The sequence below is a fragment of the Euprymna scolopes genome, chromosome 46 (genome assembly GCF_053919585.1).
Source record: "Euprymna scolopes isolate OS-2025 chromosome 46, ASM5391958v1, whole genome shotgun sequence".
In the NCBI taxonomy this organism is placed as follows: Eukaryota; Metazoa; Mollusca; class Cephalopoda; order Sepiida; family Sepiolidae; genus Euprymna; species Euprymna scolopes.
In genome coordinates, this window is record NC_136527.1 from 61,102,819 (window position 1) to 61,119,748 (window position 16,930).

Consider the following 16,930-nt stretch of genomic DNA (forward strand, 5'->3'; position numbering starts at 1 on the left):
TTACAAAATGCCCTCCTCGTGTTAAGAGTGGGTTTCTAAATAATTCTATGTCAGCATCGTCCATATTCTGCATAAGTAGCCCTTGATTATACAATTTAGCAGGTTCGCAGAAACTAGAAAATTCCTTGAATTTTTACTTTTGCTTGAAAAGGCCTTATTTCTATTTATTACCTTGAAAATTGTTGGAAAATTTCTGGAAAATGTTTTGAAAATTGTATTCTTTATGTAAAAATTTGTTTCTGAATATTAAAAATAAAATCGAAATAAATGCTATAAAATAGATACACTTAAAATATTTTTAAATATTGAAAATCAAATCAAATGAATTTGCGTAGTATTGTAGATGCAAGAGTTATGCACCTTTATCACAAAACCACCAGAAGTAGTTTTGTGATAAAAAAGAAAAATTCGGCCTAGGTATCACATTAGCAATTTTTTTTGTCACTTTCTGGGGGATGGGAGTATAAAAATGAGGCTGGTCAGACAAAAAAAAATGGACAAGATGGCAGTCATTTTGGTTGGAATGTAATGTAGCCATTACGTCACAAATATACAAACAAATAAAACAGGAATAGAAATAAATAAAAATACATTTTGTCTCTTAATTTTTACTTTCGCTATCACTTAGCCATTTTATCTTCTGATATCAGCCATTTCCTACATTTTTTGCATCTACTTTTCTTGCATCCATTTTTTTGCCGCCCGCTTTGCTTCTCTAAGAATGTGTGATAGTTTTTCTCCTTGTTTATCTCTTCTTGCACACACTTCCTAATTTGCATATGCAGTTTTTTGATTGCTGCTGCTGCTGATCTCTTTGCATGCTGACCATCCTTCACTGCTGCTGCTATTTTTCCCCATGCATTATCACACGTACAGCTTTACAGGATATTTGGAATCTGTAAAAATAGTTTATATTTGAGATGAAATCAAAAACATTCAAAACACCAAAAAAAAAAAAAACTGACGCAGGTAAATTGCAAAGTAACTGTTATTGGCTATGGTAACATTTTCTTTAACTCATGTTCACCCGTAACAAGGCATATCGCCATTTCAACATAAGTGGCTACTATTTGGGATCATACCTAAACAAAGATAAACAAGATGTTGGTTTTCTTTTTTGTAACAAAATTCAGAATTTTTCGAATGTTTTTAATTTTAGAAAATTCTTATTTCACATTTATTGAATTAAAATGAAAGAAACTTATAACAAAAGTTTTGTGACTCTGCTATGCACTCTCTAATTGTTCCAACTGAACACCAAAAAAGTTGTATCTTTGCATTTTAGTGCACAAGTGTCAAAAGCTAAAATAGTTTTATTTTTTTAAAACCTCTTTTCATAAACTTATATTCATTATAAAAGTTCAAACAAAAGATGTATTTCTTACAAAACCTCATATTACAAGGTGGGTTAGGGTTAGCCTTCAATAAGTTTCCAGACCTTTTCATATGGACACTTTTATATTTGTTTTGAAAACTTGAATTTTGTCTGAAGAATTTTGTTTGAAAAACTTTGAGTTCATATCTTCTACTTATCGTTTCATAGGATTGTTAGATTTTGGAATTTCCTTCCAGCTCTCTGCTTCGATGACTTTACTGACATGCAGAAGTTTGAGTGTAATATGAACAGACACCTTGCTGCTCAACTCCCTACAAAGTATCCTTGCAAATTATGCCCCAGATAGTAGCCCCCTACGTCCCTGTTCCTTGTTTGGGGTGAAAATGGAATAAAAAAAGATAAAAAACACAGAATATTTACAAAACACCCTCCTCTTCTCATGTTAAGAATGGATTTCTAAATAATAATGCTATTTCAGCATCATTCATATTCTGCATAGTAACCCTTGATGATACCATTTAGGTACAGGATGGAGCACATGTTAATATAATTGCAAGGGTTCAGGGAACTTCTGCATTACCATCTCTTTCTCCATACTCAAGACTAACTTTCTAAGTAGGAATGCCACTTTATTATATATATATATATATATATATATATATATATATATATATATATATATATATATATATATATAATAGGACAACACGAGTATGAAATGAAGACACAAAACTATCTATAGGTAGATATAGAATGGATCATTTATTGAATAATGGAATACAGGCAAAACTTGAGGGATAGAAGGGACTCTTTATGCCAAAAGAGTAGAGAAGGTGCTAGGTAGGATGGGGGAGATGCGGCGTCTAGCGTAAGGTTCATTAGGGATGAAAAAGATTAAGAGGAATTATAGAATGTTGGGGAAACTTTATTGAATTCTAAATAAATAAGGAGAAGCTTATCATATATAGTATGATATATAAGAATATATGGTCTTTAACATAGTATTGAGATTAAGGGGTATATGTATTATAGTTAAATAGGGGGTATATTGTTGCTGTGTGGTAATTTATTTTAACGGTTTGTGGGGTGTCTATTTTCTATGAAGTGGGTAATTTTGATTAATTTGGGGGGTTATGTAAGATTGTAAAACTGAAAGGTAATATGCAGCAATATATTTATAAGTTTCTACTGTTATGATATAGAGAGTATGATCATAAGGGGGCGGTCGGAGATTAGGGTGGCAATGACTATGAGTGCATTTAACTTGATGCAAAAGGTTAAGTATACATATTGATGTTAAAGTGGGGGAGTAAGGAAACCATAGCTACTTATGTGAAATTTCATAAAAATCGGCCCAGCTATTTTTGAGTCCATAGGGAAAGAATTCAAAAACATAGAAATTTCTTTTTGCATAATAGGTAGATAGAGATACATAATAGGTAGATAGAGATACATAATAGGTAGATAGAGATACATAATAGGTAGATAGAGATACATAATAGGTAGATAGAGATACATAATAGGTAGATAGAGATACATAATAGGTAGATAGAGATACATAATAGGTAGATAGAGATACATAATAGGTAGATAAAGATACATAATAGGTAGATAGAGATACATAATAGGTAGATAGAGATACATAATAGGTAGATAGAGATACATAATAGGTAGATAGAGCTGCCTGTGCACTGATCTTGAGTTGGGTTCACAGGAGCTTTAAAAATCCTTGAATTTTGCCTTGAATAGCTCTTATTTCTAAAATGTCTTGAAAATTGTATTCTTTAAATCTCCCTCTATTTTTGCTTTCATTTATAATTTAATGTGACTGCGTGGATGGAGTTACCATGTTGACCAAGCTGACAGAACAAGAACAAGCTACTTGTGCACTGATCTTGGGTGTTATTTTAATGTTTTGGTTGTTGCAACCCATTTCTGGGCCCGAGTTAGGAATCTCTTTCTCCATACTGAGGACTAACTTCCTAACCCAACTGAAATCGTCTGGATGTCCATTCATTACAAGTACCTGTTTTTGTTTCTAATTTATTATTTCAAGAAAAAAATGCGCTTTATTAACCCCAACACTAAAGTACCAATAGAAAAAAACTAAACTGTACTAGTTTTATGGAAAAATGATCTGCAGTTTATGAACCCTGCTTTTTTGTAGTTTTCAAGTTAAATTCTATTTTTACATCTTTTATGTAAGGTGAAAAAAGTACAGAAAAAAGTTCTAATTTATTTTTTATTCAAAAAAGGTCTGTTATGTTTGTAACAACACAGTTCATATATTCAAAAAAGGTCTGTTATGTTTGTAACAACACAGTTCATATATTCAAAAAAGGTCTGTTATGTTTGTAACAACACAGTTCATAAATATATTTAAAAAAGTTGATAAATATTTTGTTTATAACAGTTCTATTTTTATGTTTGAAAAACAGTCCTTAAACATATTTTTATTATAAAAGTAAAAAAAGTTTATATTTTAAAAAAAAGTAAGCATATTTGTAAAAACATCATATGATTTGTTTAATGAGAGGTCCTCTTTCAAAGTCATAAATCAAGTTAAAAATCATAAAAAAATCAGTTGATGCCAACAGCAGATTTGTGCATCACAAATACAGTTTTAAAAGACATTGTAAAAGAAACAGCAGATACCTTAACTACAATTAGATGGTTAATAAAACTTCTATTTTTATATGTGCATAAAAAATACATTATATATAGCTTTGGTCATCTGTACCTAAAAATTTATCTGATGACACTTTCACAAATGGCTTTGTAAGCAAAGTGCAATGCTTAACTAAAGTCTAAAACTGGATTTAAGAGAAAGAGGGATAAAGAAAGATACAATAAATGCTTTCATTTTACTTAGGGGTCACCACTTATCAAAGCCCAAAGGCCTCTTTAGGTTATCCTAAAGAGGCCTTTGAGTCTTGATAAGTGGTGTGTAATGAATGTAGGGTGGTAGTGAAGTAACCATTAATGGTTTAAATTGTGTGGAATTTGATTATTTATGAGGATTCATGTCTGTTCCATGAGTAGCCTTGCATCTGTTCTCTGCTTTCTGGCTTTGAAAACACAAACGATAGACGTGAGTCTTTGTTTTTTCTGGACAAATTGGTTTTTATTCAGCCATTACTGTTACCACATCGAACCTGTGTCGACACAGGTTCGATGTGTAATTCACTACCTTAAGAGAGTATGGGTTCTTTTTCTTGCTATGATCTCAATCTCCATGTGGCTCTTCTTGCCTTCTTTCATGAGAAATTAGTTAATCCATCTTCTTTGAAATCCAAAGACTGGCTTTCTGATCTGCTGTCTCTTATAGATTTTCAGTTTTTCTAAAGTTTAAAACCATCAAATACATGTCAGCATGTAAAATGAATGTTACTTTTACAGTATTTAAGATTTTTGTTGATGCTAACCAATATGTTGCTTCGTCATATCTGTAGATTGTATATGCATATGTTAATCTAAGTACAGACGAATCTAGATAATTCTTTAAATTAACTATAAAAATATTCTGATGTGATATTTTTCTATATGTGCATCAGAGAAATTTAAAATAAATAAAAATTTCAATAAATACTTAACCAATTCTGCAACAATCCCAGTCGCAGGTGATTAAAAAAAAAGAATGATATGTATATATTGCATCAGTGATTTCCTCCCATTCTATCTCATCTTGCACACGTGTCAACGTTGCGGTAATGTTGTCACACACATATATATCTATACTAGCAGGTCGTACAGTCATAAAATTTGCATAAATATTAATGCAGATTTCTTATTTAATATAATACAGTAAGCATTAAATGTAATGTTAAATTCCTAAAAAAAAAACCCAAAAAAACTGAGACATGTGCATGCAAGTATCATGTTTTTCCTAAGCATTTCACTTCTTGTAAGTCAAAGCTGAGATCGAAACCAAAACCTAAAGACAGCGAGCCAAATAGGATAATCATTAGGCTGTCTTGACACAATCTTTTCTTATTAATAAGTTCAAGTTATGATAAAAGAAAAGGTACCATTTAAAATTGCTGCAAATCATTTCCACGTTTGCATATTTTAAAGCTAAACATTATTCAGAAGTGACCTTTCTAGGGCAATCGTTGTCAAACCCAAATATCAGTTGATGTGATATTGTAAACAAACACACACAGAATTTGAAAAATGATTTTTATCGTTGTTTTAGAAAATTTTATTTTTGCAAATTAGTTCATCAAACAAATTATTCTTTGTAATATAAAATAATCAGTAAAAGATTGATTCTATAATAATACATGTGCAATCTATATAAATTAAAAATATCATGATTAAGCGTATTGTATGACTGGGCAACACTGGGCTGCTAGCTAATTATTATAATAGGCATAATTATATAATTATTATAATAGTCATTATTATATAATTAGTAGCTAATTACTATATAATTATTATAATAGTTATTATATAATTATTATAATAGTCATTATTAGTAGCTAATTAGTATATAACTTAGCTTGAGGTTTTTGGAAATTTTTATTTTGAATTCAAATGATTTATTTTCCAGATTTCATTTACTTTATATGTCATTTCAAACAGCGTTTTTTGCTCTGATTGTTTATATAACAATCGTTTTAAAACAATTATGTCTTTTTTTCAGAACAAGATGAAAACTTAAATTTGTGCAATTTTCTTATTTCAATTCAAGGTAGAATGAAAAGCTGATGAAGCAGCTTGTGATATTAACAAATTATTTGGCCCAAGAACCACTACAACATAATGGTAGTTTAAGAAATTTTGTGGTGGCAATGAGTCTTTAAGATGATGAGCATATTAGTTGGCCATCGGATGTTGACAATGATAAATTAAGAGCCTTAGTACAAGCCCGTTGTGGATAGCCACAACTGTTCGAGAACTTGTTTCTAAATAAAACGTAATGTATACGACGATATCCAACCATTTAAGAAAGATTGGAAAGGCAACAATTTGATAAATCGGTGCCTCATGAATTAAACAAAAGAAACGCAGTTATGAAGTGTCATCTTCCCTTCTTTTACACAACAAGAACGACCTGTTTTTTTGACCGAGTTGTCACTTGCAATGAAGAGTGGTTTCTTTACAACAGCCGGTAATACTCAACTCAGTGGTTAGATGGTAATGAAGCCAAGGTTGCACCAAAAGAAGGTCATGCTGACTGTTGATGGACTTCAACAGGTCTCATTCATTACAATATTTTGAATGCAGGCGAAACCAAGCGGTGATGTACTGTCAACAAATAGATGAAATGCATCAGAAACTTCAACAACAACACCCAGCATTAGTCAACCGAAAAGATCTAATTCTCCTCCATGACAATGTCTGACACATTGCTAAACTGAGCTGCAAAGGTTGAACAAATCGGACTATAAAACTCTTCCTCATCTCTCCAGACCTCTCATCTACCGACTACCACTTTTTCAAGCATCTCAACAACTTTCTGTGTGAGAAATGCTTCCAAAACGTCAACGATATCAAAAACGCATTCAGCAACTTTATTGCCACCAGAATGCAAGATTTTTATGTTACTGGCATAAAAACACTTGTTTTGCATCAGCAAAAGTATTTTGATTCTGATGGTGTCTATTTTGATCAATTTTATTTGAGCCAAGATATGTTCATCTGAATTTAAGTTAAAACCGCAAGAATTCTCTTGTCAACCTGATAGTACATAGTGATAAGTAAATGTTTATGGGAACTGCCTGACATTTTTAAACTTAGTTTCTGTTCTTTAAGGATGTTTCGTACCTAGGCCAATAATTTATCAGTTTTTAATTGGATTCTTTGGATTCTACTGTTCTCATCTTAAGTGTTTTGACTGTAACTTCTTCAGGTGTATCTTGTCTGCCTTCAGGAATCTTTCTGTCAAACTAAAAATCTGCATGGAATTTTGAACAAAACCCTTTTTTATTCACGGAGTTAGCATGCTAACTTGTGAACTGATGTTCCATCCAAGGACATGAAAAAATTGAAATGGATTAAAATATTTCAGTAATAGCATATATATACAAAGAGCTTAATGGTCTGAGAAAAAATCTTTAAAAATTTTTTAAATCCGATTAAAATTAAGGAAGTTATGACTTTTTGTACCTCACACATTTGGATATTTTCTCTTTTTGCCACGTTTTTTTATAGGAATTTTCCAGTAAAAATGCTATATGTTTGTTAAAAACAAGATTAAGTAATGAAATTTACCAAATAAGTGTATTTTCATGCAAGGAAATAGAATATTCTACTGAAAATCTCCAGAAATGAACGGTTTCCAAATAATTTGCAGTAAATGCACATAAAGAAAAAAAGGTTCTTCGCCTTCGGGCCAGGATCAAAGTGTAGTATCTGTTCGGATACTGCACTTCACTTTTTTCATTTCACTTTCTTGGTCTCAGTGAGTGGAGAAATCCTTCATGACTGATACATTTCTTATTTTTCTTACGAGAATGTCTCTTTTTGGGGAGCTGGTCCCCCCCCCCCACATTAAAAACCGACCTTGTTTCTTACTCTGACCTCATAGGGAGGTAAGTAAACCAAAACAATTACATAAATATGCTGCAATTCCTTAAAAATGGCATGTATCCATCAAAAGAAAAGAAGTTAGAGAACTCAAAGTTTAATTGTAATGTACTTTGTGTACCAAATAACTAAAATCTAAATTCAGGAAATGAATACAAATGAATATCTTTAGTATTGTTGTAGATTGACTCCCCTCATTTGATTACTTCTCCAAAATGTGATTCGACCTTTTTAGACAATTACGTGTGTACACCCTGAAAAATTTTAATGAAAGTGTAGTGAAAATTGAGTGTTACTGCAATCACGGAGGTGGGTTGCATGTGTGAACTCGACACCCGAGCGATGGGAGACGAGAAGGCTACGAATCAGCAGGTTTGATTGCACATTAATTTGTATAAATGAGATAATATAAGGCCGGGAGTTAAGATGTTTTAGAGGGTCGAGGCGTTGAGTTCTCGAGAACCGGATAGAACCTAGTTAGAGCAGAGAGTGTTGCTGAGAACCGAGTCCAGGTTTTGTTTTGTTTTTTTGTTTAGAAACTATTTTGGCATTAAATATGTAACCAATGCAGCCGAGATAGAATGGAAAATTTTAAATGATTTGCGTTTAACCTGAAAAATTAAAAGTCGCGTTGAAAATTGAAAAGCGTTGTCAAAGAGAGAATTGAATGAGTCATGTCGAACTGCGAAGGTTGAAGATATGAAGCGAGTCTGACTTTTTTGTCTTTTTGTTTGTTAATCCCAGTGGGATTAATTGGATTTCTTTAACTATCGTCGTCAAATGAACGTGTTGGAATGCAGTTTGGTCTACTTGTTTGTATTAAAATCGTCGTTTTTAAACGGGGAATTTGGAATGAAATTCGCTTATATTTGTTTAAAAAAAAAGTTGTTGCTGTTAACAGAACTTCAAGATTCGATTCGGATCATATATATATTATAATTATAATTATAATACATATATATATATAATATAATTATAATTATATATATATATATTAATTCTGGAATAAAAAAAAGTTAACAAAAGAAATGTTTGTTTACAGCTGTGCTATCACTAATAGTATTACTATTGCTGCTATTACAAATCATTTTTCTATTCAAACTAAGTTTTCAACATATCGTTATTTAAATTGTTAGGCATCACAAGAGAAAACAACATACAATTATACTTTTAATGGATAAAAATAGTAAAAAGAGAGACCACTTAACAGTGGATGTCTGAGGAAAATCTTTTCACAATTTTAAATACTTGTTATCTTGAAGTCTTTTTAACACAACGAAAAATAGTGATCAAAAGTATTTTGGACATTTCACAGGCGACATATATTCTGATAGGTTTCTAAATTTTGGAATAAAATTCGTAATACAAATCATGAAATTGCTATTTTATGATTCTCAAGTATTTAGCACTTTATTTGCTTAAAACTATTAAAGTATATAATTTACATTATTATTTGTTAGTTGATTTCAAAGTATTTTGAAGATTTAATTTGCTCTGGTTTTTAAAATATGACTATTCTGTGATTATCCAAAGTGTTTTATAATCTGTGTGTATTGTTACATCAGCCATGCACTCTAAACAATGAGCCTTATGGAATTTTTACAACTGAATTTTTCTATGTAGTCTAATCACTGGATTAGACAACTTGGAAAAATTAGAACAGAACCTTCTATTGTTATTTGTTTACTTGCAGACTGTTATCCTAATTTTTATAGTTGTTGCTTCACAACATTTTGACCAACTATTCCTCTGGCCTTCATCAGGTGGTTTACTGCGACGGGAAAAATATATTGAAATTCTCAAGTCTGACAATACAGACTGAAACATTGTGAAAACGACACTCGATGAGAATAGTAGTCGAAATAATTGCAGTGTGGCAGGGCGAGGATTTTTGCCTGTTGCATGTATATATCTTATATGCAAACAGAGACACACATAATATGTAATTGTGATAATTCTAGTGTGTATATTTTTGTGACAAAGAACACGTTTTTCTGTTTTTTCTCAAATTGATTCTTCTTGTCTCTTACTTTGCCAGCTGTAAACGTGCATCTTAGACAAAAACGTGCATCTTAGACAAAAACGTGATTTTCTAGCAAAGATCACTTTATTTCATCTACAAGTGAACTCAGAAACCAGACTGAACTTGCCTGCAAGAGAAAAGATATCTTTCTTCCTCTCTTTCTTTTATGCTCTCCCTCTTTCTTTCTATATTTTCTTTCACTGAATGACTTATTTCAGGTGCTATCTTCAACCTAATCTACAAAGTTTGAACTCTTTTTTTCTTCACAGCAAAATCACAATTTTCAACATGCCGGTGTAACCCGGAGTAGATTATATATCCTAATATGAATAAACAATCCTCATTTCCAAAATTCAGAAACATAAAATTATCTTTTTTTTCATTTTTCAGGTAGTCCGACTAAAACCGATGATCTGAAATGAGACGCAAACAGAAATCACATCATAAAAAAACATGGAAAGAAATATTTTGGATCTTTCATTTTGGCTTTAGATGTACATAAAGCAACTGAAACGAAATAAGTTACTGTATCAACATGATCACCTGTTTTTTATTAATGAATCTCATCTGTTTATTTTTATAGGAGTAATTATATTGGTAGATTACTTTTGTTTTTTATAAACTTACCAAAGTAATTTTATTAATGGATTTATTTTTATAAACTTATAGGGGTAATTTTATTGGTAGATCGCCTGTGATTTTTATTAACTTAAAGGGGTAATTTATTTAATGGATATTATCTTTTTAAAACTTCTACGGTTAAAATTATTGATGTATCATCTATTTTTATAAATTTATAGATTAATATTATTGATGGATATTTTGTAAACTTATGTGGTCAATGTTATGAGTGGATTACTTTATTTTTATTTTGTATGATAATATGAAAAAGTAATGATATTTGATTGCACGTGAACAAATATTTTCTGCAAAATATTGATCAACACTTGTTTTTTAACAACTAATGAAAGAATAGAAAAAACTACTGAAGATAATTTTGTCATCAAATTACATCAGCTCATATAGAAGTTTTAATTTACCTGAAGTTTCTTGCCATATATGAAATAATATTTTTTTTCTGAAAACTATGTTAAGTGTTTCATGCGAGACAGGATTTACATGTAAATGTTAACTGATTGCTTCATTCTACAAACTATTATTTCAGAATTTTTTGGATGATAAAACATAGAAAACTACTGAATCTCATGAATTTCTCACCATCTTTGACACCAATGAGAGATTTCGTTTCTAAATAATATTCTAAGTGTTTCAAGAGACATTTTTAACAATTGAGAAAAAAATGGAGTCCTCTACTGAAGAGAAACATTCCTCTGAACGTGATGAGATTTCCAATGCAGAAAAAGACAATTCAAAGAAGATATATGAATGCAAGGAGTGTGCATCTTCCTTTACGGAGAAAGCAAAGTTAAACCGACATTTGCAAACGATGCATGCTAGTGAGAAGCCTTATATGTGTAAAGTGTGTAACCTTTCGTTTGCCCGGAAGTCATATCTACCGGAACATATGCGAACACATACGGGAGTGAAACCACATTCTTGTGAAGTTTGTGGATCTAGTTTTTCAAAGAAATCGGATTTGGTCATTCATATCCGAATCCATACTGGAGAGAAACCATTCAGCTGCGAGATTTGTGATCGTTCATTCTCAGAGAAATCAAAGTTGAAACGGCATATGAGAACACACACCGGAGAGAAACCATATCGATGTGACCTTTGTGGATCTTCATTTACCGAAAGGTCATATCTGACTGTACACAAGCGGATCCACTCTGGCGAGAGACCGTTCTCTTGTGAAGTTTGTGGTTGCGCTTTTATTAAGAAGACAATCTTAAACCAACATCTGCGCACGCATAGCGGAGATCAACCATATTCAAAGAAATCCAAGCTGAGTCAGCACATGCAAACGCACAACAATGATGATCCTTTTACTTGTGTTGTATGCAGCACTTCATTTTCACAAAAACCAGATTTAATAGAGCACGTGAAAACGCATGCTGTAGAAAAACCTCATACCTGTAAGATTTGCAAGTTTTCATTTTTACAAAACTCAGATCTAGAGGAACATATGAAGACGCATTCTGAAGAGAAACCTTATTCTTGTCAGGTTTGTAGCTGTTCGTTTTTAAATAAGTCGCATCTAGCTGAACATATAAGAAAGCATACTGGAGAGAAACCCCATTCGTGTGAATTTTGTAGTTCATCGTTTGCACGGAAATCAGATTTGGTGGTTCATATACGTAGACATACTGGAGAAAAGCCATATTCTTGTGAGGTTTGCGATAAATCGTTTCCAGAAAAGTCAAAGCTTACCCGGCATATGAGAACTCATACAGGTGAACGTCCTTATTCATGCGACATCTGTGGGGCTTCATTTGCTGAAAAGTCTTACATGGGAGTGCATATGCGTGTCCATACTCACGAAAAGCCATACTCTTGTCAGATATGCAACTCCTCGTTCTCTCAACGGTCCATCTTAAGTAGACACATGAGAACTCACTCTGGCGAGAGACCTTATTCCTGCGAAATCTGCAATGCTGCCTTTGCTGAAAAATCTGATTTAAATCGACACAGCCGAATCCACAGTGGAGAAAGGCCATATACGTGTGAAGTTTGTGGAAAATCTTTTTCAACCAAGTCTCATCTAGTCGGGCACATACGAACACACACTGGTGAAAAGTTAAACTCCTGTGACGAATGCGGTTCAGCTTTCACTCGCAAGTCAGATCTCATTGTCCACATACGAACACACACTGGTGAAAAGCCATATCTTTGTGACGTATGTGGGGCATCTTTTGCAGAAAATTCCAAGTTGAAAGCACATCTCCGTATACACAGTGGAGAGAAACCCTATGCTTGTGAGGTGTGCACAGCTCGATTTGCACAAAAGTCATATCTCGTTGGACATATGAGAACTCACACTGGGCAGAAACCATATACATGTGAGATTTGTAATCACGCATTTGCTTGGAAGTCAGATTTGTCTGTACATATGCGTGTACATACTGGAGAAAAGCCATTTTCTTGTGACGTTTGTAAAACTTCCTTTTCACAGAAGATATATTTGGTTGAACACATGAGAACTCATACTGGCGAGAAACCATTCTCTTGCAAAGTTTGTAACGGTTCCTATTCAAAGAAATCCTATCTGATAATTCATATGAGAATACACACTGGGGAAAAACCATTTTCTTGTGAAATTTGTGGCACTTCTTTTTCAGCGAAATCACATTTGTATCGGCATATGAAAATTCATAAACGACAGAATTCACAATCTTCAGATTTAGTATGAAGATGGTTTCTACACATACACACACACACAGTGAAGAAAGTGTACTTAATAAGATTCCATGAACAAAGTTTCTTTCTTAGAACTGCGCACCTGTGGAATTATCTTCTGTTTTCCTGCCTTACAGCTGACTACAATATGGTTGTCTTCAAGTCTAACGTAAACAAGTTTTTGATGAACCGTTCAATATAAGTTAACAAATTTACCAAATTTCCATTTCCAATTTCTACTGTACACTCTTTAACCCTTATCCTCGATTGGCCTCTTGGCCTTGATAGGTGGTGATGCCTATGTAAAAAAAGTGTTGGAGTCAGTGTTTTCCTCATTTGTATGAATGATATTTGATTATGATCACGAAAGCTCATGGTTTTGGCATTATTATAATTTTTCAGTTTTCAGATTACCTTGGATTCTGCTGATTTGCATTTTGTGTCTAGTTGAACTTTGCATGAAAATGTGGCTCTTTGACACCAAGTACTTTTACAGCCACACACATAGAAACGGGCTAATGGAGAAATTGGACATTTCCTAACTTAGAGGTAGATATTCTAACATAAGCTTTTATTAATCAGGGGCATAAATGCAAGCAGGCCTTTCGTCATTATTGGGATCAAATTTATGACTAGTTTTTTAGTCACTAAATCGGTGTCTCAATTCTACCATGAAGGTTAATCTGTTTTTTTGCATATTTGCTCAGTAGTGTGTAAATATAAAATCATTAAATTTCATTATTTCATGATACAAAATTATTGAATTATGTTGTTTATTTTATTACATGAAATCATTAAATGTCATTATTTCATATAAAATCGTTAAATTATGAATGTTTTTTATTATATGAAAGTATTTATTAAATAAAATCATATAATCTTCATTGTTTCAAATTATATTAAAAATCTACATATAAAATCATTTTTATTTTATAATTCAAACCTTATCTATTGAAGATGCTAAAATCTTTTATATTTTAAAAATCACTTTCTATGCTAAAATCTTATATTTTAAAAATCATGTTCTATTCTATTTTATAAATATGAAATATATTTAATATATTTTTTACCTCTAATTTGAAAATTGTATTGTAACGCTAATGTTAAATATTACATAAAATAATTTATGGAAATAAAGACATCTCTTTTTTGTTTACCCAAAAATTCTTTCTAAGTTTGAATTTTTAGGATATCTAATGTCAGTGCCTGAGATTTGTAATAAAATCTTATATAACACTTATTGAATAAATTTTATCACATGAATTTTTTCAATATATTTACGATTTTCACTTTCAATATAAAATTGTTGTCTTCTTCAAAATAAGGTTTCGTATGCATTCTAATTCTTTTTAAAATAATTGACAACATAAAAACGTAAAATATTTTCTGCTTTCGAAATTTAATTTATATACAGCTTTAATGTAATTTTCTAACATAAATTTTTAAATCTGAATTTTTAAAGGATGGAATTCATATTAATAATATCACAAACTTATAATCAATTCCTATTAATAATCAATCTACATTTTTTAACTAAAACACAGATCATTTTTTTTTCAAGTTAATATTTGTTTTTTAAATATTTTGTTACTTTTCCAATATTAAATATATTATGTGTATATATGTATATATTATTTGTATATATGTTTATTTGATAAACATCTTAAATAATCAGTGCATGTAATTCTAAGGACGCCACTGTATTTTAATACTTTAATGTATTTTCAATTTTATTTACAATTGCGATGCATGAGGTCGAATAATATTAAATATTAAATACCACTAAATCTGAAAACTTAACATTGTGTGGATATAATATTTATTAATTCTGACTTTTTACTAATTAAATCTTTTATTCATTTACAGTGAATATGGATCAAGACAAATGTATGAAGATTATTTGCTTGAATGAATTTAAAAATATTGAATAAAAATAATGGAAATAGATACGATGAATAAGACTTGCACTTGTATTGTTTGTGGTTCATCATTTTCATATGCATCAAAGTTAAAAAGACACATGCGAATACACACCGGAGAAAAACCTCATTCTTGCAAAGTGTGTGAGTCAGCATTTCCAGAAAAGTATCTTTTAATTAACCATATGAAAACACACCCTGGTATAAAAGCCTATTCTTGTGAAAAATGTGACTCGTCATTTTTAGAAAAATCTGATTTAAAATTCCATATGAATACACACACTGTTGTGAAATCGTTTGTTTGTAAATTGTGTGGCTCATCATATCAAAAGAAATGTCGTTTTGAAGAACACATGCGCACACACACTGGTGAAAAACCGTTTTGTTGTGACGTGTGTAATGCAGCATTTTTAAGGAAATATGATTTAAAAATCCACACCCAGACACACCTTGGAGAAAAACCTTTTGCTTGTGAGATATGTGGTTCAGCTTTTGTAACAAAATACCTTTTAAAAAAACATGTTCGCACACACACTGGCGAAAAACCTTATAGTTGTGATGTGTGTGACTCATCATTTTCAAGAAGATCTGATTTAAAAATCCACACTCAGAAACACACTGGAGAAAAACGGTTTTCCTGTGAATTGTGTGGATCATCATTTTCAAAGAAATTTTCTTTAAAAATCCACATGCGGATACATACAGATGAAAAACCTTATGTGTGTGAAGTGTGTGGCGTAGGATTTTCAGTCAAATCTTCTTTAACGATCCATGTGCGCACACACACTGGTGAGAAACCTTATTCTTGTGAAGTGTGTGGTTCTGCATTTCCATATAAAACCTCTTTAAAATATCACATAAAAAATGCCTGTTCAACTACAAATGTGGCATAAGACAACGAATTGCTGTTCACTTATTCATATAAATCCATATTCAGGTGACAATTTCATGGACATTTTGTTATAAGAAACTAACATCATAGGCCTTATCTCTTCTAAAGAAAAACATACATGTGAACACATACCGGTTAATACTTTATAAAGTGTTTTCAACATTTTCACAGAGACCCTCAACAAGAGCATTATGCTTGTCAAATGTGTTGTATTTTCTAAAGAGTACCACATGCAAACACAGTAAAAAATACTGTCAAATGTCTGTCAAATTTATTGTAAATCATTTTCACAAAAATCTTTAAATCATCACATGCAAACTGAACATAGAATATTCTGTATGATGTGTCTACATTGATGAATTAATATAAAAATCGTCATTTTTTTCATTTTAGCAAACATTCACGTACAGAATAATCATCTGAAATAGATATGTGAGTAAAAAAGTTCACATAAAATGTTTTCACATGTTAACACCATTTTGGTATTTTCCAAAATTATTGCAATCTTATTGTGTTGATTTGTTAGAATAAAAAACCTGAAAATGTTTGCATTTGTTGCAGTTAGTGTTGATGTTTTTTCACCCAAACATGAGTTAAACACGTAGGCAAGTTTGACATATGAAAATTAAGTAAAATAGATGTTTTTTCACCCAAACATGAGTTAAACACGTAGGCAAGTTTGACATATGAAAATTAAGTAAAATAGATGTTTTTTCACCCAAACATGAGTTAAACACGTAGGCAAGTTTGACATATGAAAATTAAGTAAAATAGATGTTTTTTCACCCAAACATGAGTTAAACACGTAGGCAAGTTTGACATATGAAAATTAAGTAAAATAGATGTTTTTTCACCCAAACATGAGTTAAACACGTAGGCAAGTTTGACATATGAAAATTAAGTAAAATAGATGTTTTTTCACCCAAACATGA

The 16,930-nt window shown here is 31.4% G+C and overlaps 1 protein-coding gene across 3 annotated transcripts in view; it reads left to right on the forward strand.

Annotated features, from left to right (window-relative positions):
* Positions 1-16,713, forward strand: part of LOC145271018 (uncharacterized) — a 36,597-nt gene extending 19,884 nt beyond the window's left edge. For 2 of the 3 annotated variants that reach the window (XM_080126579.1, XM_080126578.1), the window contains one exon: positions 10,281-13,929. In XM_080126579.1, coding sequence (XP_079982705.1) covers positions 11,191-13,200 — 2,010 coding nt within the window. In that variant the 5' untranslated portion in view covers positions 10,281-11,190 and the 3' untranslated portion in view covers positions 13,201-13,929. Of the gene's footprint in view, positions 1-10,280; positions 13,930-15,053 lie in introns of those variants that run through there. The other variant, XR_013865656.1, reaches the window with a different exon arrangement.
* Positions 16,714-16,930: the final 217 nt, after the last annotated feature.